This window comes from Peromyscus leucopus, chromosome 14 (genome assembly GCF_004664715.2).
Source record: "Peromyscus leucopus breed LL Stock chromosome 14, UCI_PerLeu_2.1, whole genome shotgun sequence".
Lineage (NCBI taxonomy): Eukaryota > Metazoa > Chordata > Mammalia > Rodentia > Cricetidae > Peromyscus > Peromyscus leucopus.
Window position 1 is genome coordinate 48,729,436 of NC_051075.1, and position 27,119 is coordinate 48,756,554.

Sequence of the window (27,119 nt, forward strand, 5' to 3'; positions counted from 1 at the left end):
TGAATTGAACCTGGGTCCACTGAAGACCAATGATGCTCTGAATTGCTGAGTCATCTTTCTAGCCCCAAAAGTGTTTTTTTGGGGGGCTGGGGAAGTGGAGACAGGGTTTCTCTGAGTAGACCAGCTGGCTTTGAAGTCAGAGATCTACCTACCTCTGCCTTCTGAGTCCTAGGATTAAAGACATGGGCCACCACTGCCCCGCTCCCTGTATGTGTTTTAAAGTGTAGTAAGCTTTTATAACTTTTCACATTTTAACAGTTGTAACATTGTACTTATTTGTAATTATCATTAACAACTAAATTATAATTGTAATATATAATTGTGTTAATAAAATAAAATTGTCGCTGGGCGGTGGTGGCACATGCCTTTAATCCCAGCATTCAGGAGGCAGAGCCAGGCAGATCTCTGAGTTCGAGGCCAGCCTGGACTACCAAATGAGTTCCAGGAAAAGGCGCAAAGCTACACAGAGAAACCCTGTCTTGAAAAACCAAAAAATAAAATAAAATAAAATTGTCATTGATTTATCTGTAGGTATTTTGTTTTCCACTCTTTAAACAATGCTGCAAAGAACATGCTTGTACATGTGTCATAAGATGTATGTATATACAGGGCTTGGCATGATAGTGAACACCTTTAATCCCAGCCCTAGGGAGGCAGAAGCAGGTAGATTTGTGTTTGAGGCCAGCCTGGTCTACATAACAAAATCCAGGCCAACCAGAACTACACGGTGAGATCCTGTCTCAAAACAAACAAACAAAAACAAAAAGCTATGTATACAGGGCATATACCCCTAGCAGCAGGGCTGTTGGATTGTGGGAAGTTTATGACTCCTACATTGTACATCTTGTCAGTTAGCTCTCCAAAATAGTTGTGCCAGTTTATGCTTCTACTGAAGTGTAAGAAATTATTTTTTCTCAATTTCTCAATATACTTGTTACAGCTTATATTGTGTTTGCCCATCTAATGAGTAAGAAATGAAATCTTTGAGACTTTAATTTATTCCCTTTGTCATTTCCTCGTTTATAAGTTATTTTAACTTTTTCTGTGGCTGAGATTCTCGGAGGGGAATTACAGGCTCGACAGGGTTGAAACCATTTTCTTATTACCACTGAGTTGTTATTTGCCCTTTTTGCACTCATTATGTATAAAGCTTTTATTACAGAGGCTCTGTGATATCATGATGTCATTGACAGTGTTACTGTCCATTTTGTGGGTTTTTTTTTTTAAGAATTTATAAATAAATTAACTTTTCAATATGATTACATGGAAACAGTTTCTGCTTACTGGCTCAGGGTCCTTAATGATTTTGATGTTTTTTTTTCCTTTTCCCTGTTAGAGGTATTCCTTCACTGTGTTGCTCAGACTGTTTGGCCCCAAATTCCTGGGATCAAGTGACTTACCTAGCTACTTCAGCCTCCAGGGTAGCAAGAACTACAGGCACACATCACAACATCTGACCTACATATGCATGCGTAGTGCTTTCCCCCCTCCTGCTAATGCCTTTAATAATGGTAAAGGGACCTGAGAATAAAGAGGTTGAGAACCAACACTGTGTTAACTGTTACTTTTAGTAGTATTTTTTTCTCTTTGGGGTGTGCTTTCTTTGTCCTGTTTCAGATACTCTCTCAGGATATATGAAATGGCTCAGGAGGTAGAAGTGTTTGCCATGCAGGCCTGGTGGGAAGAGAGAACCAACTCTGACCTCCTCAGGAACACTGCAGCACATGTGCCCCCACACACAATCTGTGTACACGCACCCTAATAACCATTAAAAAAAAAGTATTCTCTTATCCTTTATAGTTTTATAAAGATAGCCTCTAATATTTTCTTCTAGAAGTTTTAGAGTATATTTTATAACTGACACCTTCCATTTCCCAGGACTTTCAATTACTAGAACTAAGGTTTAATTTATGTCTTCCCCCAGCACATAAAATTGGTCTGGAGATGGGATATGGGTGGGGACGGGAGCAGGGATGCAGAGGTTCTGCCACTTTCTCCAGACTGTCTGTAAAAGAGAGACAGCTGGCATTTTGCAGACTACAGCAGTGAATCGAATCCCTGAGGTGATGCATACTCTTCACTTTGAATCCCTAGTTTTGTAGCTTGCTGTCCAGAGGCCAGAATCTATCAGTGACAGAGATTCTAGAAGCACCCGCTCTCCAGAGGCACTGGTCTTCTTATTCCTGGTGGTATCTGTGGGGTGGATAGGTGGGCACACAGCCAGGTGGTTAGCTGTAGGCAGGGCACAAATGATAACCCACTCCAAGCAAGAAAATAGCTGACATGCAAGGTCTTATTCCTCTTACTAGTCTTCCTGTCTCCAGTATCATCTCTGTTGCTCTCTCCACACGTCCCCTTCTATTATGCTGCCAAAACACCTCTTGAAATCTCAGGCTTGGAGCGATTACATACGAGCAGTTTTGTTAAGCCTGTGATAAGATCACGTTCCATAGCAGCCTAACCCTCATCTTTCCTTCTAGCTTTTGTCTAGAGCTTGCATCCCTACCATACGTCATGGCCTGTGCCTCCTGTGCCTTGCTTACACTGTTTTCTCTCATTCAAATGTCCCCTCCATTTGTCTCTCAGACCCCACAAAACTCAACTGTGTCATTCTGAGGGGATGATTCCCTTAGTCTCTCTGTTAACTCAACCAGTCCAATTAAAATAAAGCTTTCAAGTTAGCCCTCGGTACTGGGGGTGGGGGCAGGGTGGCATTTGCTTGCTAAGCAAGCACCATGACTGAACTAAATCCCTAACTCCTCCAAGTTAATTTCTTTGTTTTAGTTGTGGCTTTGTTAGAGGAAGAAAGATGATATATCTCTAACCCTTCCCTCAAATTCCTTCCCTTAAATTCTATTTATAGGGTTGGCCCCTATCATTTTGCAGCCCAATTTTTTTAGTAGCTGCAAGAAAAGATGATTTTTTACTTGTATTTAAGCAGCTGATGGAGAGACATCCTAATAAATTGTCTTTTAGTGTAGCTTGCCTGCAAGGAGGGGGCACATTGAACAGACTCAGAGAAACACTTAAGTTCTCCCTTTCCCCACTGTTGATACACATACTGCTCATTTTAAAAAGTAATAAATTGAACCGGCCAGTGGTTGCGCACGCCTTTAATCCCAGCACTCGGGAGGCAGAGGCAGGTGGATCTCTGTGAGTTCGAGGCCAGCCGGTCTACAGAGTGAGATCCGGGACAGGCACCAAAACTACACAGAGAAACCCTGTCTGGGGGGGAGGGGGAAGAGAAAAAAGTAATAATTGATATCTGGTATATTTTAAAAGTGATATGTGAGTTGTCTTTAAGTTACTGCTGCCTTAAGGAAGGCTCCAATCAGAGAAAGAATTCTGGATGGTACAGCAACGTTCAAAGTAAAATTTAATAAACTTGGGTAATAAAATGAAGGCAGATTAACTTCTGTTTTCTGAAATTGTTTCGTAGCAGGAATCCCTGTGGTTACCCAGAAAGGAAGCTCCTAATTTATGGTCTAGGGCCCAAATGGCAGCAGTAGAGGAGGATGGACTAGAGAGAAGGAGCCTACAGAGACACTTGGTGGGAATTCTGTACATCCAGTGGAGTTGGGCTTTCTTTTGCAGCTTGTTTATGACCTTTTCATTATTCTTGAGAATAGCTGCTATAAAGATGAGATAAGTGGGACAGTAAAGGGGAGGAGGTGTCACGTGTTCCAGCCATCAGGAAAATGCTAGGGGTCACTGTGTTGCAAGCTGCCATCTAGCCCAGGCAAACAGGCTAAATGAAAATGAATTCTCAGGTTTGGTAGAGGTTTTATGCCAAAGAAGTAGAATTGGAACCCTCTCAAATGCTGTATGGATGTATAAAGAGTTACCAAGATGGGGGGGGGGACGGGGTGCAGACAGGAACCTGAGGGAAATTTTCTTTTGTGGGTGATGTTTTTCTTTCTTCTTACTTGATTGAAGAATATTTCCAGTATCATAGTAATATAGTAGTTTTAAAAGTGAAATAATGGGGATTTGATAAGCCTTGTATACCGAGCAGATTGATAGTAATTTTCTGTTTTTTCTAGTTTTATACATGTACCTACTCTGAAACCAGCCACTCTAAGTGAGAAAATCAGGGCTGGAGAGATGGCTCAGGAGTTAAAAGCTCTGGCTGCTCTTCTAAAGGATCTAGGTTCAATTCCCAGCACCCACATGACAGTTCCCAACTGTCTGTAACTCCAGTTCCAGGATCTGATACCTTCACACAGACATACATGCAAGTAAAACACCAATGCACATAAAAAAGAAAATAAGAGAAAACTACCTTATAATCTAACCAAGTATATGAAATGCAAAATGGGGTGCTGGAGAGAGCTTAGTGGTTAAGAGCACTGACCAGGGTTCAATTCCTAGCACCCATATGGCAGCTTACAACTGTCTGTAACTCCAGTTAATGTCCATGGCAAAACACTAATGCACATTAAATAAAAATAAATAAAAGTTAAAAAAAGAAATGCAAAATGTACCCTCCCTCTTTTTCCTCTTTAAAAAAATAGTGTGACTATAGAAAAAAGTATTTTACCACCCTCCAAAAAAAGTCACTGTGCAGTTGTTTTTATGTAACAAGTGCTGCGATGTATCTCTGATGTGATTGCATTTGCACTCAAGTTTTTTGACCACATCCATTGTTAAGATATGTAAAGAGGATAAAGGGGCACTGGACTTAAGAGATCATGAAGGATAGTACATCATCTGATTATGCTGGGATTCTGGAGGTTACACAGAGTTCCTGTTTTTCCCTGCATGCCTCATCTCTTCTGTCCCTGTATAGCAGCTTTGCCAAGGATGAAGGGCCTAGATGTCAAATCCTTTGCTCGCTGCCTTGGCAGGGAAGCTGTTCTGGTTTCCAAGAAGCCATTTTTGCACTTAGGGGCTTTTTTTTCCCTTTCTCTTATTGGAAGTTGCTTCATCATTTCCCAAAAATGTCCAGCACCTCTTGTTTAAACAGGGTGCCTTTTAAGAGCTTTGGAGCCTACAGCAAGGGTGGGGTTGTGAAATCTTTTGTTTGATGCTTGATGCAAGTTGGAATGTGAGCTGTCTGTAGGCAGAAGTCTCCACATTGGCTAAGACTGGGTCAGAAGTGGCCTGTAGAAAGGAGAGGCTCCCTGGAACACAAGAACCGTGGATATATTTTAAGCACATGGCTTATCTATGAGAGGTATCTGCCGTCTGGACACAGGTTCTGTCTGGTGTTTGTCCAGTGGCTTTAATGTGCTCCAGGTGGTGAAAGTAGGTGTCCTGTTGTGAGTAGCTCATGGCTTCTGGACAAGGAGGACACACACACACTTTAAAATGGTGAACATAATATTGTAAGATTGTGTGCTTGATTGTCAAGATTGGAGACGAGTTCAGAGAAGGAAATTTCTGAAGGAGATGCTAAGATACATCTAGTGTTTGATTTGGGTTTGAATTTACTGTGGAAAGGCACTTATTTGGCAGAAACCCTGAAACGTATAGAAAGAAATTGGCAGTATTTGAAAGATTCTGAAAGAAACATGGTGAGGAAAAATGTGCTTAGAAAAGGTTAGCCTGTGAGAGCACAGTGGAGTGTGCCTCTGTGTAGGCAGCAGAAAGAATGCCAGCTGCCCATAGCCAAGAAGGAAATGCTAAAGTTAGGCACTGGGAAAGAGGGGTGGCTGGCAGAAGGCTGCTGCTTTTGTCTTTGTCTTGGGTGATGTGCAGTGTTGGTACCAGTTTCTCTCATGGGACCTAGCAGTTAAAGCCCTAGGTGGTTGCTGGCTTTGTGATCAGCTGTTGGGTACCACCACTCTGAGTAGAGCTTTAGCTAGGTCCTGCTCCAGGTGGAAGTGAAGTTCCCAGTCATCCCAGTGGAGTCTATCATAACGTGATCATTTTAGGATGAGCTTGGCTAAAGATTACTGCCCAGGTCCTGGGGACATCAGTCCCCTCATACGTGGTTGGCAGTGAAAGAATGTTTCTGAAAACCCTAGCCAACATAGAGTGAAACAGCATTCTCTTGTGTCTATCCCTTATACATTTTCAATAAGAAATTTGGGGAGCTTTGGGGTTTGACTAAATTAAAAGAGGTAAGTCAAAGGTGTTCTATTTATGTGTTTATTTATTTGGGGGGGTTGGTGGTTTTTTGGTTTTGGTTTTGGTTTTTTGAGACAAGGTTTCTCTGTGTAGTTTTGGAGCCTGTCCTAGAACTCGCTTTGTAGACCAGGCTGGCCTCAAACTCACAGAGATCCGCCTGCCTCTGTCTCCCGAGTGCTGGCATTAAAGGCATGTGCCACCACTGCCCGGCTGAGTTTTTGTTTTGTTTTGTTTTTTAATACAGAGTTTCTTTGTGTAGCCCTGGCTGTCCTAGAACTGGCTCTGTAGACCAGGCTGGCCTTGAGACTAGGCTGGCCTCCCCAGTGCTGAGACCACCACCAGTGCCCGGCTAATAAAACTGTTTTGTTTGGCAAGAAGGTGTTTTTAATAGAAAGAATGTAGCTGTTGCTCTTAGTAAGAAATGGAAATTAGAAAAATTAATATTTATTGAGAGATTCTGTAGGAATGAACAAGCATAGACACATTAATCTCAAAAATCTATTAATTCCTCATAGAAATGGGGAAGGTAAAGTGATTTCCTATGGAAAGTGAATGCATTTCTCTTTCAGCTGCTGGTCCTGGGTAGAGCTGCCACTCCCTTACAGACCTGGCTCGGGTGCGTGGCAGAGACCCATTGGCATGGCCTGTAGCCCTAGATAGTGAGCATTTCTTTGCAAATCAGCCCCATTTGTTGCCAGGCCAGGATGAGGCTCCACCAAGGAATTTGGGGCTTATAAGGCAAAAGAAGTGCTAAGGAGGGACCCTGAGGTTTTTGGGTTTTTTTATTTATTTTTTTTTGTTTTTTTTTTTTTAAGATTTATTTATTTATTATGTATACAGTGTTCTGTCTGCACATATCCCTGCAGGCCAGAAGGGGGCGCCAGATCTCATTACAGGTGGTTGTGAGCCACCATGTGGTTGCTGGGAATTGAACTCAGGACCTTTGGAAGAGCAGCCAGTGCTCTTAACCTCCGAGCCATCTCTCCAGCCCCGATCCCTGAGTTTTTAACATTTGCCCCGTTTTCTGCCCTTAAAGAGCAAACTCTTTCTCTTCTCCTGAAAGCTTCTGTTTGGGTTTGCGTGTGAAGTATCTCATGGTTGAGTTAACAGCCCTCATCTGCCAGAGTTGCAGAACTTTGCAGTTTGTCTAATTTTGGCCTACTCTGAGAAGATTGAGGATACTCGGGAAGGGCTCAAGGAGGAAGCACCAGGCCTAGAGTCCAGAATCAGCCCTAAAACATATGTGCCCTTTTCAGCGGAGTGGTTTGGTTTGGTTTCGCAGGCAAAGGACTGACCTGAGAGGACATTGTCCACTTGTATGGAGAAGTGAGCACATTGATTCTGTTCGCCATAGGCTGAGCTGCTCCCAGCTGGAGAAGAAACTATTGTGCTCCTAATAATATTCCACCAGGATGCCTGGCTGGAAGCATCTTCAGGACTATATCTGCATAGTTGACAAGTCTTTTCCACAAAGTGTAGGAGCTGGAGAAGCCCAGGATGAGTTGTCCTGAGAGAGTAGCAGGCTTGTATAGGTGCTGACTACTTGACTTTCCTTATGAGGCACAGCATACCTCTGACTGGATGCAGGCCTGCTTTCTAGAAAATGCAGGTGTATATGTTGAATGCCAGAGATCCTTGGTCATAGCCACATTCCTCTTTTGCTGTTGAGGGTACCTAAGGATATATTTTCTCTAGTTGTATCGCAATGACTGGGCCCTTGGAAGTGAGGGCCTCCAAAGCAAAATTGAACAGTTTGCTTCTGGACATTTGGGAGCAGCCTGCTTTCTGGTCTGTTGTAAATCAGTGCCCAATGCCTCTGAATTTGGACAGTTTTGCAAGAGCCGATAAAGAACTCGACATCATACTGTGAAAGCAGACTCAGACTCCGACCTGTGTGGCTGGTTCTGTCTACTCTGCAGCAGATCTTTTAGAATTGAACCTTTATTTTGTAGGGTTAAACTGAAAATGGTAAATGAAATTGCTGGTTCCAGTTATAAAAAGGGTAGGTCATATAAAGTTGACATACATATTTGAAAAATTTGGAATTTAGTCAGTGAATGTGCCAGAGGTCAGGGGGGAGGGCAGTGTGGGCAGAATATTTACTTGAGTGTGAGTCAGCTTCCCTGCTTACCTATGAAGAAGAAAACACACGCACAGCTACAGACTGTTGTTTGAAATACCCAAATTGTACTGTCCCCCAGTTACAGTCAAGAGGCAGGATATAATTAGGCATTTTAGTGTCTTTTTCTGGCTGAGAACAGGACTTCCGTTTAATATGTAAGTCCATTGTGTGGCATTGAGGGACCATTCGGGAAGTAGGGGGACGGGTTCTGCTGTAACTTTAAGTCATACAGAAATAAAACTTCTTTGTAAATATAAACAGCCTTTCCAGAACTGAAATAAATTGTGTGGCTACCTAGCCTCTTCATGTATTAATGGCTGCACATTGTACTCATTTGTATATGCTCATTTCTATCATCTTTATTCCACTTAGATATATTTAACCCATGATTTTAAGTCTAAAATAAATGCTACCCTGTTCAAATATTGTTAGCTTTCTCTGTCTTGAAAAGGCTCAACTTTGAGGAGTCAAGAGAACCATCAGTCAGTAAACCAGCTCCTAAACTGTGAACCTTTTCTAATTTCTAGCCCTTGTCCCCAGTTTTGTGAATATTGAGTTGTTAAGTGTGTACTTTAAATAATAAGATTTTTAGGAAAAACTAATTAATATCCCACACTGGGTTACCATTGTCCTAGAAACATCTCTAATTGTAATAGTATTCGGAGCCTCTTCAATGCCTAGGTGGTCACTGAGTAGAGTTGATAAGTATACAGTGTCTTTCCTACTTGCTGTTACAAGATTTTAATTAAGAGAATTCAGCTGTGGCACCAGCTGGGGATGTCTGGCGTTGTAGAAGATTGCAATTAGATGCTGTATATTCTGTCTTCTTTCTCCCCCTTCAACTTTGGTGGAATGCCTTTGAGAAGGAGCTTTTAGTCTCAGCAGTATAAATACTTTAATATGCTTAATTATGTAATCATACAGTTATACTCCTCTGTGTATATACACATCATTTTATGGATTCTTTAATCCCTCTTCTAATACTGAAATGTCTAGCCTGCTTTTTGGTTGGAGGCAAAAAATGCATTGGACATGAAAAAGAAGACCAGAGACATTTAGTGATTTTCATCTAGTTATCCTCTATCCTTCTGTCTCCCTACTTTATGATCACGTTCTTTTAGTCTGAGACAATGAACATCTCATTTTCCTAGAAAATTCCAGACAATTTATGTAAAATTAGGTTTTTATAATTCTCTTATCTTCTATTAATTCACAGACAGAGTCTTTTAAAGTAAGTTATGTCCTTTTTCACAATCCTCTGTTCCAAGTACATGTAGAATATAAGCCTGGGATAGGAGAGTCTGACATGCAGGCACAATGGGACCCATTGATTTCTGGCATTGAGTTTGTGCAAAGAGGACCTGTGACCCCAGCTGTTAAAACTAGAACTGGGAGCAGCTGCTTTCTGGAATCCAGTCCTCTAGGGATGCACTCCATCTGCTGCCATGTGACAGGTCCTGGGAAAGAAATTGACCCCGAGTCATCTTTATATTCCTTTTCCTTACCCTCCTGTTCTTTTCCTGTCCCCCTGCAAACCTGAATTACAGGATGACATACTTCCCCGTTCTTCCCCCTTTCCTCATTCTACCTCCCTGCACATCCAGTTCCATCAGGAAGCACCTGTTTCAGGAGTATATAAGCAGATTTATACGCTTGGCTTCTTCTGGAGGATTGGTACCATAAAGCAAACTTGCATTTTACTATGAGCAGTGCACGTCTACATTTTAGGGCTAAAAGGATTCTTTGAATGCTCATCGCTTGGGAGAAGAACTCAAAAGTTCACATTCCTGTCTTGCATTTAGGGCCTTCCCTAATTATCTGAATCAGACACCAGCCTGACATCCCTCGCACTGCTTTCCCCTAAGATAGGAGCTGACTGTGTGGACCTGGCTGGCTTGAACTTGCAGCCTGGCTGAGGCTTCTCAGTGCTGAGATTAGAGGTACATGCTGCAACACCTAGTTTACCAGACTGATTTTCTAAATCTCTGTCTCCTGCTAATACTGGACGTATTTGTTACTACTTATATACAAGCCACCTCTCTTTGCTTCTCTGTCTCTGCCCTGTTTCCACACCCAGTGTGTTCTTCCTGCCCTGCTTATCTCTGTCGCAGTCCTTTATCCTGTGGTCACAGGTCCTGTTACCCTCCACTTGGAACTCTGATTTCTTCCATCTCCTCTCATCACTTCTCCATTGGGTTAATCCTTTTTCAAAACCTCTTGTGTCCCACACTAATTTATGCTGTGGTCACTTAGCAGACACGAGTCCCCAAGAGAGTAGGCCCTCTGCCTTTTCACCATTCCACCTGCCTTCCTCCATTGCCTGGCACAGTGCTTGGGACTTAGTAAAACCTCCTCAAGGGAATGGATGGATGCATGTAATCCTTATGTGAACTCTGAAGCTTAAACAGAGAGGAGATGTTACTGTTACTGTAACCTACTTCGGGCTCTTTGTCTATAACCCTAGAGAGACTGGATTCTCTTCAAAGACAGATGCTGTATTATTTGCTCTTGAATTTGTAGCACTACCCTGGGACATAGTAAGTATTCAATAGATTATTTCTAAATTAATGAAGGAATTTCTGCTAGGAAAGTAATTTCCAGTAACAATAGGATGAAGACTCTTAATTTTTTTTATTGTCTTCTAGATAGAGCTTATTAAATCTAATCTTTAGAAAGATACAAGATTAAAGAGTATTTCTGTTTACTAAATGTTGCATCTGTATGTTACTCTGTCTGTAGACATATAGAGTAGGTAAGGCTCATCTGTAGACACAGAGTAGGTGAGATTCCATCAGATAATATCTTCTGACCAGAACTGTTAGACTGGCCAGTCAAAAAAAAAAAAAAGGTTTTTCAGGATTTAATACTCACCAAAGGGAACAGGGTCATGATCTTCAGCCTGATTTAAAGCCAACCTGGTCTGTGCTAGGCCAGCCAGGGCTACATGGTGAGACCCTGTCTTAAAAATAATAAATAAGCCAGGTGTTGTAGTGCATACCTTTAATTTTAGCGTTCAGGAGGCAGAGCAGGCAGGTCTCTGTGAGTTCAGTACCAGCCTGGTCTACATAGTGAGTTCCAGGACAGCCAGGCAGACGCAGAGAGACTCTGTCTCCAAAAAAACATAATACTATGCCGGGCAGTGGTGATGAACACCTTTAATCCCAGCACTCAGGAGGCAGAGGCCGGCGGATCTCTGTGAGTTTGAGGCCAGCCAGAGCTGTAACACAGAGAAACCCTGACTTGAAAAACCAAAACCAAACAAACAAAAAAACATAATACTAAATAAAGCATTGAATTGAGACTGTATAATTTGTCTAGGCCTAAAGTTTCACAAATTAGATACAGACAGATTATTTTATATATATATATGTGTGTGTGTGTGTGTGTGTGTGTGTGTGTGTGTGTGTGTATAGTGGGTTTTTTTTTTGTTTTTTTTTTTTTTTTTTTTGTTTTCTGAGACAGGGTTTCTCTGTGTAGCTTTGCGCCTTTCCTGGAACTCACTTGGTAGCCCAGGCTGGCCTCGAACTCACAGAGATCCGCCTGCCTCTGCCTCCCGAGTGCTGGGATTAAAGGCTTGCGCCACCACCGCCCGGCACACTTGGTTTGTTTTAAGACCAAATCTTACTGTGTAGCCCGGGCCAACTTTGAGCTTTGTATCAGCCTATTCAAGTACTGAGGTTACAGATCTATGCTACCATGCAGGCTCACAAATTGCCGTTTTGAGGTTGCTTTATGTGATGGTCAAGGGACACATTCCAGAGCCAGACTGCTTAAGTACAGGCTCCTAGAACAGGCAAATCCTAGATCTTTGGTAATGATCAAGCACTTGCTTTGGACTCTGCATGAGCTTAGATAGATTGGTTATAGTTCAAGGCAAACTTGGACTTGATAGCGAGTTCCAGGCAGCCACTGCTACATGGTGAGACCCTGTCTCAAAGAAAGAAGAGAAAGAAACTTAAGTGGGGCTGAAGAGATGTTAAGTAGTTAAGAGCACCTACTGCTCTTGCAAAAGACCTGAGTTTGGTTCTTAGCACCCACATGTGACTGCTCACAACCACTTCTACAGGCACCTGTACATACAGAGACACACATACACACATAATTTAAAATGAAAACTGAGTGTGGCTTCCTCAGAGAACAATACATGGAAGGAGTACCAGGAAAGAGCATAGGAAGAGTAAAGGGTTTTTCTGAGCCTGTGCAGAGCGGCCTGATGGTCACCTTGTTGGATGTCATCATTGGATGACAGAAGGGAAGAACAACAAGAACAAACCAGACAGGACTGGGCCGCTCAGTGGTGGTGTTTGCATAGCATTGTGAGGCCCTAGGTTCAGTTCTTAGCAGCACAAAACAACAAGGAAACAAAAGACTCACAGCCCTCAACAACAATATAAATACTCTCACCGTTCACGATCAGCTGGCACAGAGTCTCCTTGTGGGACATGCAGATCAAACCATGACAAACTGCTTTTGTGGTGATGTACATGTGAGACAAGGTGATCAGAATCTTGTGGGTTAACATTGTTTAAAGCTGAGACTTCCATCCCCGACAGCAGTGGTTCTCAACCATCCAGTTGCTGTGACCCTTTAATACAGTCCCTCATGTAGCAGTGACTCCCAGTCATAAAATTATTTCATTGCTACTTCACAACTGTAATTTTGCTACTGTTATGAGTAGCAACGTGAATATCTGATATTCAGAATACCTGATACAACCCCTGTGAGGGTCAAGACCCATAGGTTGAGAACCACTGTCCTGTAAGGTAGAAGAGGAAGAATACCCAGATCTTGGGGTGTTGTACCTTTTGACTCTTTCTACCCATATACTTTCATTGCCTTGTTCCTGAGATGTTTTGGTTCTTTAAAAAAAAAAAAAAAGACAAGGCCTATACCCCTGATAGCACCCTCCATCTCTCATTCCTATCCTGTTATCCCTGTCTCATGACAGGGTGGACAGACACACACCCTCTGCAGAGTGCACAGAACTCACTTCATAGTATGTCTTAGACTGAGTCTCATCTCCTTCTTGAGAAAACAATGTTCAGATCTCTACCCCCAGTTCCTGTGGGTGCTTTTCAAAGACCAAGGATATGTAGCCACTGCCTCAGCAGAGCTTTATGGCCACCCATAACTAGGATTTACTGAATGCCTCATTGTTCTAAGTTCTCCAGGCCTCGGTGAGTACAGTGCCTCATGAGCCAGTGGAAGCAGCCTGCACTGCCTGGCTCACTGGTGGGATGCGGTAGGGCTGTTTGGGTTTCAGTAGAAGTACCTCAGTGGCCCTGTGTATTCTGCATTTAGTGGTAACATCACTTTGCATTTCACTTCTGAAAATACTCCACAACTCTAAGGTGTAGCTTTGGTATCTGTGATCTTTAAATAGTTCATCTGTAGTGAAGGAAACTGCCTTTTCTCCCCCGCCTTGCTGGGGAAATACTGCCTACTGATATGTGAACACAGGAAGCCTCTATGTTTACAAGCAAACAACCCATCTTTACTCTACTCTAGACAGGAGTTGCAGCACCTTGTATTCATGTCTCTTATCCCCCCATGTGATATATTGCAGTGTGGGGGAGGTTTTTGTTGTTGTTGTTTTTGAGACATCTTGTAATCAGGGAGATTCCATTAGCACATAAGGGAAAATCAGAATTTGAATACAGATTTGACAATTTAGTAGCCATGTTCTATCAGGCCATTACTAAATTTGTCAGAGTTTTAGTTTCTTAGTCTGACTAAATTCTCATTACACCTCCCTTGTAGGGTGGGAGAATTGAATAAGATCAATGTAGTGCCTGTTGATAAATGTTAATTCTCTTTCGCATTTGCACCTCATGGGACAACAGAGACAAGTTTGTTTTACACTTAAATGTATGCTTCTTAAGTGGGTGTGCCGAGACATTGCTTTTAGATGGTAGAGGAAATGAAGCTACAACTTTGACCTTTGTACTGGACCTCTAACTCTATTTTCTCTGGAAGCCTCAGTTTATTATCACAGTTAGCCTCTGACAGTGTCTGAGCAGCTGTCTAGGGATTCCTCCTGCGGGTTGGATTCTGGAGGGCTAAAGCATACCATTAGACAGCTAGGTAGGAGCTAGGGGAAGGAGATGAGACTGGGTAGCCATTGCTACTGAGGGAAAATACAAACTCCTCCGATTTCTCTTGACCCTTCTCTACCACCCCTAGGTAGCACGGTAATGTGTTAGCACACCCAGAATACCTTTGTGGTCATCTTTCTGTCCTGGGCATAGCTCACTGAATGGGGGACTGGGGCCTGGACCTGGAGTCAAGGCATAAATGCCCCCTAGTCCGTTCTTCCAGCAGTCACAGCAGTGGGGAGGAGAAAGGACCCAGCCCAGCTGCCAGCCTGGTTTTCCCTCCCTCCTGAGCTGTGAAAACAAGAAGAGGTAAAAGGGTGGCAGACCATGTGGAGGTCACTCGTCAGCCAGGTGCAGCCTTGTACCTGTAGCCTGTACCTGAGGCTCCGCAGCTGCGGGGGAGTGGGAAGGGGCTAGCTCAACTGCTGAGACGGTGAAGAGAGCGAGAAGCAGCCCCCCAGTGCTTCATCCTGATGTTTGCTGCCTGCCCCCTCTCAACATCAAGAAATTCTGAAATAGTCCTTTTCTACTTAAAGCCTTTGCCCTGCTCCATTCAAAACTCAGAAATATGGGGCTTGGTTTACTCTGGAGTAAATGTAAACATGTTTTAGTGCCTGTTATATGTGCAGCACGATATAAGCATTTTCATGAATGTTGTTTTTATTAGTTAGCTCATCACACTGGTAGAACCACATACTGCTATTGAATAAGACTCAGAGGAAAACAGGGCAGTTGACAGGCCGCAGAGTGGATCCTTGGGTCAAACTCAGATTCATTTGTTTGAGATCTAAGACCATGCTCTGATCCTTTGTGGCCTGATCCTGTTGGGCAGACAGTATATTTTCATGATTAGCTAGATGCCTGTTTAGAGAATAAGAGATTTACTTGCAGAGAGATTCTCTATTATGTGGCCCATTCTAGTTAGAAGCAAGACAGGATTTGCAAGCTCATACCAATTTCTACTAAGTATTTACTATCTGTCATATTATTTATGAAGCATCGGGGACCAAACATGAACAAAACACATCCCTATCCTATAGTGTGGACAGATGGGTTGTGGCACTTAGTGGAGAAATGGAGGAAGGGTGACCTGTGGAAAAATAAATGTAAAAACAATATAGTAGTAGTTTATCAGGAGGAATGAAGTTGTTACAGGAACACAGAGGGGAAAAAATAAAGTTTCTGCTTACTGAACACTGAGTATGTAACAGACCCTAAACCAGGTACTTGTCCTATGTATTGGAATTAATCTGCACAGCAACTATGTGAAGTAGATACCTTTGTACCCCCCCCCCCTTGTTTTAGATGAGGAACCCAAGGAATAGATCTTTCTAAGACTGTAAGGGATGACTTTTGAAGGCAGCAAACAGGGTGGACCCACGCTGACAAATTCTAGCCTGTGCTCTTTAGCTGTGGCTGGAGAGGCGTTCAGGAGCTACAGCCTTGTAAAAGTGGGAGTTTCAGCTGGGTGTGTGTGCTTTAAGGTCAGGACCCTTGGCCAAGGTAAACAACACTTTATTCTGAGTGACTAAGAGGTTTTTGTGCCCCTCTCCATAATAAGAGTTGCCATGTTTGAGGCAATAAAAGAAAATACTTTTCCTCCTCCGTCTGAGGTTACTCGTAAAAGAGAGGGAAGGAAGGAGGGGGAAGAGTCCAGTCCTAAAACAAGGACAGTCTCAGCTAGACTTGTCTGCTAGTTGCTGATGTCCCAGAGCAAGGCTTGAGCTGGGCCTTTCTTTGGGACTGGGAAGGGCTGCAGGGAGACAGCCTTGGTCTGTGTGGTTCCTCCCTGTGCTCTCCTATTCCAGCACCATCCACACCCTGGGAAAGGCTTGAGCTGTAGCAGGCTGGCCCTACCCCCAGTGTGTGGGAAGTTCTCTAAGAAAAGAGATTCTGGCTGGACAATGGGCTTCCTGTCTGACTGCTGGAAGATTTGTTTTATATGAGAAGGTTGCAAATGGCATGAGAAATCATCTTGATTCCCTCTCACTGCATCCTGATTTAGACTTTTGACTACTCAAGTGGTGATCAGTAATGCAGAAGGCCAGGAGAGCCATTGGGAAGCAGCCTTAGGTGTCTTTTAGTAATGAGATTTCTGTTTTCTGGCTCCCACAGCAAGCCTGTGGCAACAATCTGTTCCATTGAAGGAGCTCTTTCCTCCGTGGACACAAGGTGCTGCCAGCCCTTCATACTCGGAGGTCAATTTAAAACCACTTGGCTGTAGGATTTTTATAAACTAAGCACGTAGTCAACTTCAGACAGCTTTTTAGTGTCAGAAGTGACCTCAGAGGTGTTTTAGTTTAGTGCGTTTGCATATTAAAACAGGCCTAGAAAATGACCTCAGTGTCTGCTTGCAGTGTCCAAATTGTCCTTGTTGCTGAGCTTCTCACTGAGACACCTATGGCAGGTTGAGGTTTGGAGGAGAAGCTAGACTCTGAGACCCTCTGATGTTTTGCCCCAGCCTTACCTGCTGGCTAGCATTGAACAAGTATCTTGACTTCTCTTCCTTAATTTGCTCATCTGTATTGTGTTATAAATATATTTAAGACAAATTTGTGTGTGTGTGTGTGTGTGTGTGTGTCTGTGTGTGTTGTGAAACATAAAGGAGTTCCATGTGTAAACTCCTTAGAATAATGCCTGGCATATATCAGTAAGCATAAGCTGTTAAGACTCAACTTGTCAAAGATACCTCACAGAAACCTTTGACTGCCACCAGATGGTCTCTTTTTCCTCCTCCTTTCTCCCTTTCTATATTTATAATGCTCTAATTCCAACTTGTCTGGGATGAACAGGCACATAGAGGTCAGCCTTGGGGAAAATCATTCAACTCAGAAGAGTCTCCTTGTCCTCATGTGTAAAATGCTTCATGTAGAAGGAACTCAAGAAGGTGCTTGGTACATCCAGAAAGCTGTGTACAGTAACTACTGCTTCCTGCACAAAACAGCATATTTGAATAACTTTACTTTCTATAATCCCCTTGTCTTTTCTCTGGCTCTGCTGCTAATAAACTGGAAGTAGAAATTGAACCTTTATGTATCAAGAAAGTTTGACAAGTGAATAAATAAGTCCTCTTAAAAATAACCTTTAAAAATAACCTTAAAGGGTCCTCTGTGTGAAATGCTTGGTTTTTATGTGACTGCTTTGGGGGAGGGGAGGCAACATCTCAATGTGTAAGCCTAGGCTTTCCTTGAGCTCAGAATCCTTCTGCTTCAGCCTTCTGATGCTGGAATTATAGGAGTGTGGCCACCACATTTGATAACATTTCATGACCATCATATAGATCATTCTGCTGTTTTTTGGGTCCACAATCCTATCATCCAATATTTAGCCAAGGACTCCTTTACTAAGGCTCTGCTGACCATTACATTAGCCTTTACTAGCCCTGTTAGCTTTCTGTTATTGTGACAAAATGCTGGAGAAAAGCAAGTTAAAAGGAAAGGGCTCACCATTTCAGTCCACAGTCACCTGAGCCTGTAGCGAGGCAGAACATCCTAGTGGGAACACATGATGAAACAGAGCTGCTTTTACCTGGGGTAACCAGGAAAAAAGGAGATGGGTGTATGGTGGGGAAAGGGGAGGGAGGAGGTCATACTGCTAAGGAGCCAAGGAATTTGGACCCTAGGCTCTATTCGTAGTGTCATGCTCTGCCTTGTTACAGTCTTGACAGCCCTCCTAAGGACACATGTGGAAAGGGACCCCTCTAATTGTCGTCTGGAATTACATACAGCTCAGTAGGACATTAACAGTACTACCTCAGCCCCGCTCCGATGATCACCTCTCTAGAATTGATGCTTGGGCCTGGGACCCTCTTTCTCTTCCCCTCCCCCATCCTCAGTCCCCATGTGCTGCTAGGAATGGAACCCTGGTCTTCTGGAAGATCAGTCAGTGCTCTTAACTGCTGAGCCATCTCTCCAGTCACCTCATTTATATCCCAAATGCTAACACACTGATTTTAGTGTGAAACTGTATTATTTCAGACCTGTGAGTGAACGATTAACACAGAACAGTTGGTTAAGCCTGTGGCTCCTGTTTTCTGACAGTGTAGTGTTTTCTTGGTGGCTGTTGCTAGAAACCTTTCATTTAGTCTTTTGAAAATACACTAGATATTTAAATGTATGCCAGCCCTTCTCACCTCTAATCCCTTAAAAACCCAGAGGCTGCATACCCCTGTTTTCTATAGCTTCCTACTTGTTTTGACAGGGTTCAAATCTTTGTCCCGTGTCTCCCCCCCCCCCCGGTCTTCTCTGGAGTTTTATTTTGCTTGTTGAGCTATTATAAAAATGAGTTTTCTACACAGAGAAACCTTGTCTCAAAAAAACAAAAATGAGTTTTAATTTGTCTCCTTCCTGAAAGACTGGGCACCAAAACAACAAAAGCAGGACAGTTAGAAAGGCTGTGGGATTCTTGTTGGTTTTTGAGGAAGTGGAAACTTCAGCCGGATCATTTCTCTCCAATGTGTTTTCCCTCTGCTGCCCGGCTAGATGGTCACCGAATGCTCACAGTGTGTTAGTTCCCCTGGAGACACTGTCTTCTGATGGGTTAGCCCCTTCCCTTGAGCGTTTACTTTGCAGTATGAAAGTAAACAGAGAATTATCAATATCTGTCATGTACGTGGCATGGTACAAGACAATTTCCGATATTACTCTACTCAGAATCTATGGAGCTGAGTGTGGCTGTAGAGAAAGTCTCAGAGGAGAAAGGACACTTAACACTAGGAGCCTAATTATCTGTGGGAGACAGTAGAATATAGAAGCAGCTAAGAGGATGAATTTTTTTTCCCCTGTAAAGTCATCTGGCTTTCTATTCCTCTTAAAAATTAAGTAGTATTGCCAAATCAGATGAGTTCATTGTCTTCCCAGGGTTAAGAACAGAGCTTGAAATTCCCTCTTTAAGTGAGGAATTGTTGAAGAAAACCTGAGGTATAAATTGTCAGCCTCCTGGCTGGGACCATGGCTCCCAGAAGTTGCTGGGTGTTTCATTTGCTTTGTGGGTTCTGGTTTTCTTGTGTATGTGTGCCCTTGATATCTCAAAGTGACCTTGCCTGTTCTGTTTGCTGACCCTTCATTCTAAAACCTCTTTCTTTTTTTTGGGGGGGGGGGGTTGGTTTGGTTTGGTTTTTCGAGACAGAGTTTCTCTGTGTAACAGTCCTGGCTGTCCTGGAACTCACTTTGTAGACCAGGCTGGCCTCGAACTCACAGAGATCCACCTGGCTCTGCCTCCTGAGTCTGGAGTGCTGGGATTAAAGGCATGCACCACCACCGCCCGGCACTTCTTTATTTTCTTGAACCTTGGTCTGACTATCTTAATGCTGAACCTACTATATTCCAGCTTGCTGCCTTTGAGTGACTTTCATAGATTAACAAAATAATTTTTATACCAAGTTTATTTTTGCTGTACTTCGGAAATAATCTGATCCACCTTAGACTAGTTGAAAAAGAATCTTAAACATAAAACAAGCCTCTCTTATTGTGAGTCAAAGTCCTCTCTAAGGTTTTTGTTAATCAACTCAGCTAAACCGGGATACTTTGATTCTCTGGGTTTAACTCACGTTCTCCAGTCTCAATGCATTTGCTTCCCCTTGCCCCTCCCTCCTGATGAAAAGAAGTCTCACTGAGGCGCCACTTTCTCCCAGAGTTGTTCTGAGCCCCCATACAAGCTGTTGTTTCTGCTGCTCTTATGTTCCCTCTCTTGAAGCAGGAATCCCATTCTTTGGGACATATTATAATAAGTCTCTATGCGGAGATTTTTTAGAAGCATAAGGGAAAACTACATGCTGAGTGTCTTTGGAGGGAACTGATTGGCCAGAGCACAAGAAGATGTCTGGCTTTTCACTATACAGATTCTTATTTTTTAACTTTATGCCACATATATACTGAGATCCTATCTATTTATGGGATTTACAAAGGGAAACATGGAGCAGAGTAGACATGGCTTTAGAATCCTAGCCCTTCCTCTGAGAGCCTCTTCCAAGCACACTGGCCTCTTTGGGTCCTGCCTACTCTACTCCCAGGAGCTACCCAGAAGAATGTTCAGCATTAATTATGTCCAGGAAATGAACCGATTAGACACAGTCTGCAGAGACACGAGTCAGTCAGAAGGTGGGGGGGGGATGACTTACTACTCTGAACAGAAGATGGAAAATGGAACAGTAAAGCAGCTGATTTGCTGGCCAGCTCCCTGGATGACTTAGCCACCTCTTTGAGAATTACAGAAATGTTTGCATTCACTTTCTTCCTGTTTGGGACTTTGAGCTGGGTGTGTGGTAGGGATATCAGGAGTGTGTCCTTCAAGGGGATAGGGTCTCATGTTTGTATTCATCTTCTAGTTTCATAGTTGCTGTCAGAGTTCTAGATCCTTTCTCAACGTTTAAAATTAGCAACTTTTAAAAAATTGTTGAGCTGGAACTGTAGCTCAGTGGTAGAGTATATACTAGTATTGTAAGGCCCTGAAATCAACTCTCAGTACTACCAAAGGAACAAATAAATTGGGAAAGTAAATGGGAGTGTCTCAGTGATAGAGTGCTTATCTAGCATGGACAAGTTGCTGGTTCAGTCCCAAGAAATGACCAAGAAAAATTATAAATGTACTTAAATGACAAAACAAACTATCTCTAGGGATGTGCAGCCTGAGGCGAGGATCTTTTTCATATCTAGTACCTTCCCCCACCAGACTTGATGTCAGCCTGCATAATAGCATTCTGGGTCAGAACTAGTGGGAGGCTGCAGGGTACAGCTGCAGAATGTGGTCTGTGGGGCATTCACATGGAAGTGAGCCAGGGCCTTATCGTGATAGTCAGACACTCCTGTGTGACCCCCAGTCACTCTGAGCCTGTTGGAGGAAGTGAGAAAAGGAAACCATCATTCTGACTCCCACACAGATGTCTCTGTGATACAAGGATAGGCTGGCATGTAGTCAGCAAAACTGAATTTCCTTTGGAAAAATCTTTGTTGTATCTTGTGTTTGTAAAACATTTGGAAAGTTGAAGGTCATGAGTGCCTGATCATGCTGCCTTCTCCCAGGCTAGCCTTTCAGTGGCTCCTTAGCACCCCCACCAGATGCCTTAAGTGTGGCTAGACATACCTCCTTTGCTACCAGGCTTGGTATTCGGGTCTGTAATCTGTCAGAAATAGAAATCGTTTCCCTTCTCCTAAGAGCTGCTCAGACCTTCCAGCTCCTGTGATCCTGTGACAGCTTTTCTAAACCACAGTCCCACCACACCCACACCCTGTTCGCCATCTCTTTAGTTGACCAGACTGAGAGAGTGATCTTGGTACACAGAGCTTTACAGATCAGGCGACTCATGGGATAGGGGTTGGGTTTCATGGGAAAATGAGCTCAGGGTTAGAATCAGAGGACCTGACTTTGGTCCCAAGTTGACATTCACCCTGCCCTAATTTTGGCTAAAAGTTGCCTCACTTTGTGGGATGTAATGTCCACATCGTCAGAGGAAAGAAATGATAACTGTCGCACAGAATCCTAAGAGATGAGCATGACTTTAAAACTAGCTTGTCATGCCTAGAGGAGAAATGTGGAGTTTATGGGACAGAGGCAAGTGAAGCCTGGCAGACCAGAGAAGGTGCACAGGGCTTGGGAAGCCTCCCAGGAAAGCTCTCTGAACTCTTCTCAGAAGCCAAATTCATGATTTGATTACACCACGGAGTCCTTCCTGACATTGATGTTGTAAACAGCCTAACACTTGCCATAATGAGTTGCCCATGCTTTATCCCCTCTCAGTCTGACTCACTGTTAGTAGGCGCCGTTAGAATCAGATCCAAAGTGCAGCAGGTACAGAACTTTTCTGGAGTCTGCTGGCCAGCGGGGAGGAGAGCTGCTGTAAACAGCCAGACTGACCGGCACACTTCACCTCTGTCAGTGACAACTTATTTCCATCCTAGTTCAACAGGCTTTTCCAAGGATGGTTCTAATGCCCCTCAGATTTCGGGGTCACACTGTGAGAGCACATGCCCATTGAAGCCTCTCCCTCTGTCTTTGCAGTGTGCCCTCTGCCCCCAGAGCCAGAGAATGGCGGCTACATTTGCCACCCCCGGCCCTGCAAAGACCCCCTGACGGCAGGCAGTGTCATCGAGTACCTGTGTGCAGAAGGCTACATGCTGAAGGGCGACTACAAATACCTGACCTGCAAGGATGGCGAGTGGAGGCCGGCCATGGAGGTCAGCTGCCATCTCAATGAAGGTCAGTCTACAAGTGACGCGGGGTGCTGCCCGGCCTGCTCTTTCCCAGTCTCTGGGGAACGGCGCAGCGCTTTCTTGAGAGCCCCCTTGGCTGTGTTCAGCCCTTTGGCCTCTCTTTCTTTGGTATTCCATGTCTTTGTGGATGTCATTGGGGTTGCTAGTGCATGTCACGTTGCATTCCACTGAACCATTGAGAAGCTCTGTCTTTATTGAGGCATCTGCCTGACTATGTAAAATTCCTTTGATGTCAGGATCTCTCTTTGCCTAGTCAGATGCTGACGGCCTTAGGCTCTTCTGTCTGCTCGTAAAGTGAACAGCGAGCACAGTGCTAACATTTTCCAGTGTCTCCTCCATTTTATTTTTCCCTTGAATAGAAAGTGACAGTTTTGTTATGGAGTTACAGCCCAGCTGTACAGAATCCTTCTGTTTCTTTCTTGCCTCTTCTTGTCTTGCATGACAGGAAGATGCAGATTCCTAAAAGGAAATGTGTGTTGTGTGGCCTTCTCTCTGTTTCACACTTGGGCCTCAAGACCAGAGCGTGCTTAACCCATAACACCTCAGAAGAGGGTGGGAAACAATACGGGGTTTACAATGAAGGCTGAGGGCCTTAGAACAGGACCTTATTATTTGCCCACTTCTTAATTATCCTGCTATATGGCGGAAAACATTGTGGAACTCAGGGTGGTAGAAAGATGTGGCCCTTTTAATGGTGGGTGTTCGCCAGCCTGCTATTGGTGTTTTAAGAACTCCAGAGTTAAATTGAGTTTAGGTACCACTTGATCTGGGGGGTGGGGATATCTTATTCAGGGAATACCTAGGCCACTTTATAAGATTTTCCTGAGAAGGCCTAGCTGTCAAATAAATGTTTCTGTCAAATATTCTATATTCTGTAGGGAATATTTGGCTGCATCATCTGTAGAGGCCATGTGTTATGCTTCTGGGTACCAAATGTTTGTGATGACTTGTTTCCTTAGACAAAGAAACGCACACGTCACTCGGGGTCCCTGCGCTGTCCATAGTGGCTTCCACTGCCAGCTCTGTAGCACTCATTCTTCTCCTCGTGGTGCTGTTTGTACTGCTGCAGCCAAAGCTGAAGTCTTTCCATCATAGCAGGTGAGCACACTGTTAGTCAAGCATCCCCGTGAGACCGACCTTGGACTAGTTATAGAAAGCTGTTGGCCTATAGCCTCTGCTAGTCTGTATCTTAGGGAAGTGGAGAGGAGGGTCCAGCTGTGAGTAAACTCCTGGATGGGCCTGGCACTGTGCTTGTTGGTTCACATACATTGCTTTGATCCTGATGGGAACATTGCAGACAAAGAAACTGAGGCATTCACGTTATATCTCAGGATGATTGCAGAACTGAGATTTGAACCTAAATCTGTCCAGCCTCAAAGCCGTAGCATTTCCACTTGTCTCTGGAGTGTGGGTCTAGCAGCATTGGCATCACTCCTGAGATACTCTGGAGCTAAGGCACAGTGATAGGATTTATAGCCCTCTGTATGAGGCTGATACATGGTTGTATTTGCAAGCTGCCTCTTCCTGCTCCTGGTTTCCAATCCTTAGTGCACCTCGGCTTTCCCCGAATTCTAATTTATTCGGTTTGGAGTGGGATCCAGGCCTTAACATTTTCTAGAAAGCTTCTCAGATAGTTTTAATGTGTAGTGAAAATCCAGGATCATAGTACCATTCTGAAATCAGAAGTGGGTTTTCTTATCTGCAGATTCTCCTTTTTCTCTTATAGCATATTATCTATTAATCATCCTAGACTCAGGAGATGGTGGGGAGGCAGATGGTGGGAATGGCCCTGAGTGTATCTCTGATAGGGGACTTTTCTCCTGCCCTAACTTGGCCTCTGTAGTTGCTTAACTCTTGAGGGTACCTCATGTCTTTGAAAAACAGATTGTTTAGATTCATTCATAGCCCTGCATTAGTCACTGTCTTAGCTCTCAGGCATAGCAGTCCAGACTAACCACATTCTATAAAATGCTCCACATTTGGAACTTACAGATGCAGACTACCCTCAAGTTAATTTCTGTATAGGAATGTGATTTTTCCTTCTTCCTCTTGTTTTGTTTAGAAGAAAGGAGGAGTAACAATTATTTTTAAAGAGTTTTTTTTTAAGATTATTTATTTATTATGTATACAACATTCTGCTTCTACGTATGCCTGCATGCCAAGAGGGCACGAGATCTCATTACAGATGGCTATGAGCCACCATGTGGTTGCTGGGAATTGAACTCAGGACCTCTGGAACAGCAGGCAGTGCTCTTAACCTCTGAGCCATCTCTCCAGCCCCCTTAAAGAGGTATTTTGAAGGGAACTATTTATTTATGTTTACTATGTGAGTGGACATGTGCCATACCATGATGTACATGTGGGGATCATAGGACAGCATATACTGAATAAATAAATTAATTTTGTTTTTCAAGACAAGGTTTCTCTGTGTAGCTTTGGCTGTCCTGGAACTCACTCTGTAGACTAGGCTAACCTAGAATTCACAGGTATTGGCATCCCTCTGCCTCCCAAGTGTTTGGATTAAAGGCATGTACAACCATGCCCAGCAAAAAATACTTTTTTTTTTTTTTTAGAGCTGAGGATTGAACCCAGGGCCTTGAGCTTGCTAGGCAAGCGTTCTACCACTGAGCTAAATCCCCAACCCCCAAAAATATTTTTTTTAAGTTTCCTTTTTATTTAGAAATCTCTGGGTACTTTTAGGGATGCTAATTGTCTTCAGTGTGTATGTTATTTGAATTGGGCAATGTAGATTGTGTCTGTCAGGTACAGGTAAGGAAATCAAGAGTTGTGAGCAATGGTAATGCCAATATAGGCTGGCATCTGTACAGGCCTCTCATCAAATTCCCCTCAGATGCCTGCCCTGACGAGATTTCTCCCAGTCCTGGGGAAGACACTACAAGCAGCAGGGATACTAATCTGAGGGATATCAAATGAATCTACTTACACAAAACTCCGTAGTCCATACACTATTCTTCTGAGTCAGAATCTATCTGCACAGCTCCAGCCTGTTCTCTTCTCTGCCCCTTCCTCTCATGTCCTCTCATTGTTCTGTCTCTGTTCCTTCATCTTCATTCATCTTAGCTCTCTCCTCATCTTTGCCAGTTCTTCTAGTCCTCTCTCAAGTCTCTGAGGCTTTCAGTTATATGCCCATACAAAGCAGCAATTCTCTCGCCAAAGCGAGGTCACAAGGCTTGAATTCTTTTTTTTTTTTCTTTTCTTTTTTTTTATTTTGTTTTATTTTACAATACCATTCAGTTCTACATATCAGCCACGGGTTCCCCTATTCTCCCCCCTCCCACCCCCTCCCCTTACCCCCAGTCCACCCCCCATTCCCACCTCCTCCAGGGCAAATCCTCCCCTGAGGACTGCGATCAACCTGGTAGACTCAGTCCAGGCAGGTCCAGTCCCCTCCTCCCAGGTTGAACCAAGTGTCCCTGCATAAAGCTCCAGGTTTCAAACAGCCAACTCATGCAGTGAACTCAGGACTTGGTCCCACTGCCTACTTGCCTCCCAAACTGATCAAGCCAATCAACTGTCTCACCTATTCAGAGGGCCTGATGCAGCTGGGGGCCCCTCAAGGCTTGAATTCTTACAGGGTCATAAAGGTGGATAAGAGTTTACCTTAGGCAGTGACTGTTAGGCTTTCTTTTACAACCCAAAAGGGGAGTGGGATCAGCTGAGAGCTAAAATCAGTTAATATATCAAAAAAAGGGAATTTGTGTGCTTAAACTACATTCCTAGAAGTGGTTAGGTAAAATGTTAGGAGTCTATAATGTTAGTATAGATCATGAGTAAAATAAAATTGCCTATATTTCTTTAGGAGCCATCACTATAAAACTTGGCAAGGGTAACTAGGCAGCCTGCGTCACAGCTTGATGAACCTGGTATGAAAAAAAGCCCTTTTGTTTTGAATGTCAAAAGGGAAGTCTAAAGATAACACTAAGGCTGTGTAAGAAAGGAGGGTCTGAGTTTAATTTGCACAGAAACAAAGCTATGTACTTAACATCCACCTGGCCTAGGCAGTGTCTCTGTATGGATATTTACTTAATTCAGGAGACGAGCAGGTGGTCTAGAATGCTTATTCTGTCTGTCGTTTGTCCTTGGATGTTTGAGAGGTATCTCAGGTAAAATGCTTTTTTGTTTGGAGCTGGCCCTGGCCTTGAAAGCTAAAGGAGATATCTGATTCTAATGCTAAAAAGGAGAAACCAAAAGCCTGGAAGAAGGAAGCCTTGCCTGTGTGACTGTTATCCAAACACCTTAATTGTATATGGAAAAACTATGCCCAAAGAATGATCAATACACTGCAGTAGCACACGAGAAATTCAAAGCAGGAAACGGCTAATATTCAAAAGCCAATATCACCAAGACTCCTTAAGACTTGGCTTTGTCCTCTGGAAGGCCCTTGACTTTGTCATAGTCAGCTGAATTCCTACTTCATATTTCTGTGGCTTGTAGCAGCCTCTCAGTGTGGAAAATGAAAGAACACATCTTCCCTCGCCTGGACACTTAAAAAACTGTCAGGATCTCAAGGCTGGAGAGATGACCCAGCAGTTAAGAACACTGGCTACCCTTCTAGAGGACCCAAGTTTAATTCCTGGCATCCACATGATGGCTTACAGCCAT

General features: G+C 43.5%; 1 protein-coding gene across 3 annotated transcripts in view; it reads left to right on the forward strand.

Moving 5' to 3' along the window:
- The window catches only part of Susd6 (sushi domain containing 6), a 102,706-nt gene that overhangs the window by 67,012 nt on the left and 8,575 nt on the right, over positions 1–27,119 (forward strand). For all 3 annotated transcript variants that reach the window (XM_037210679.1, XM_028876143.2, XM_037210680.1), the window contains 2 exons: positions 22,285–22,482; positions 23,456–23,594. In XM_037210679.1, coding sequence (XP_037066574.1) covers positions 22,285–22,482; positions 23,456–23,594 — 337 coding nt within the window. The remainder of the gene's footprint in view (positions 1–22,284; positions 22,483–23,455; positions 23,595–27,119) is intronic.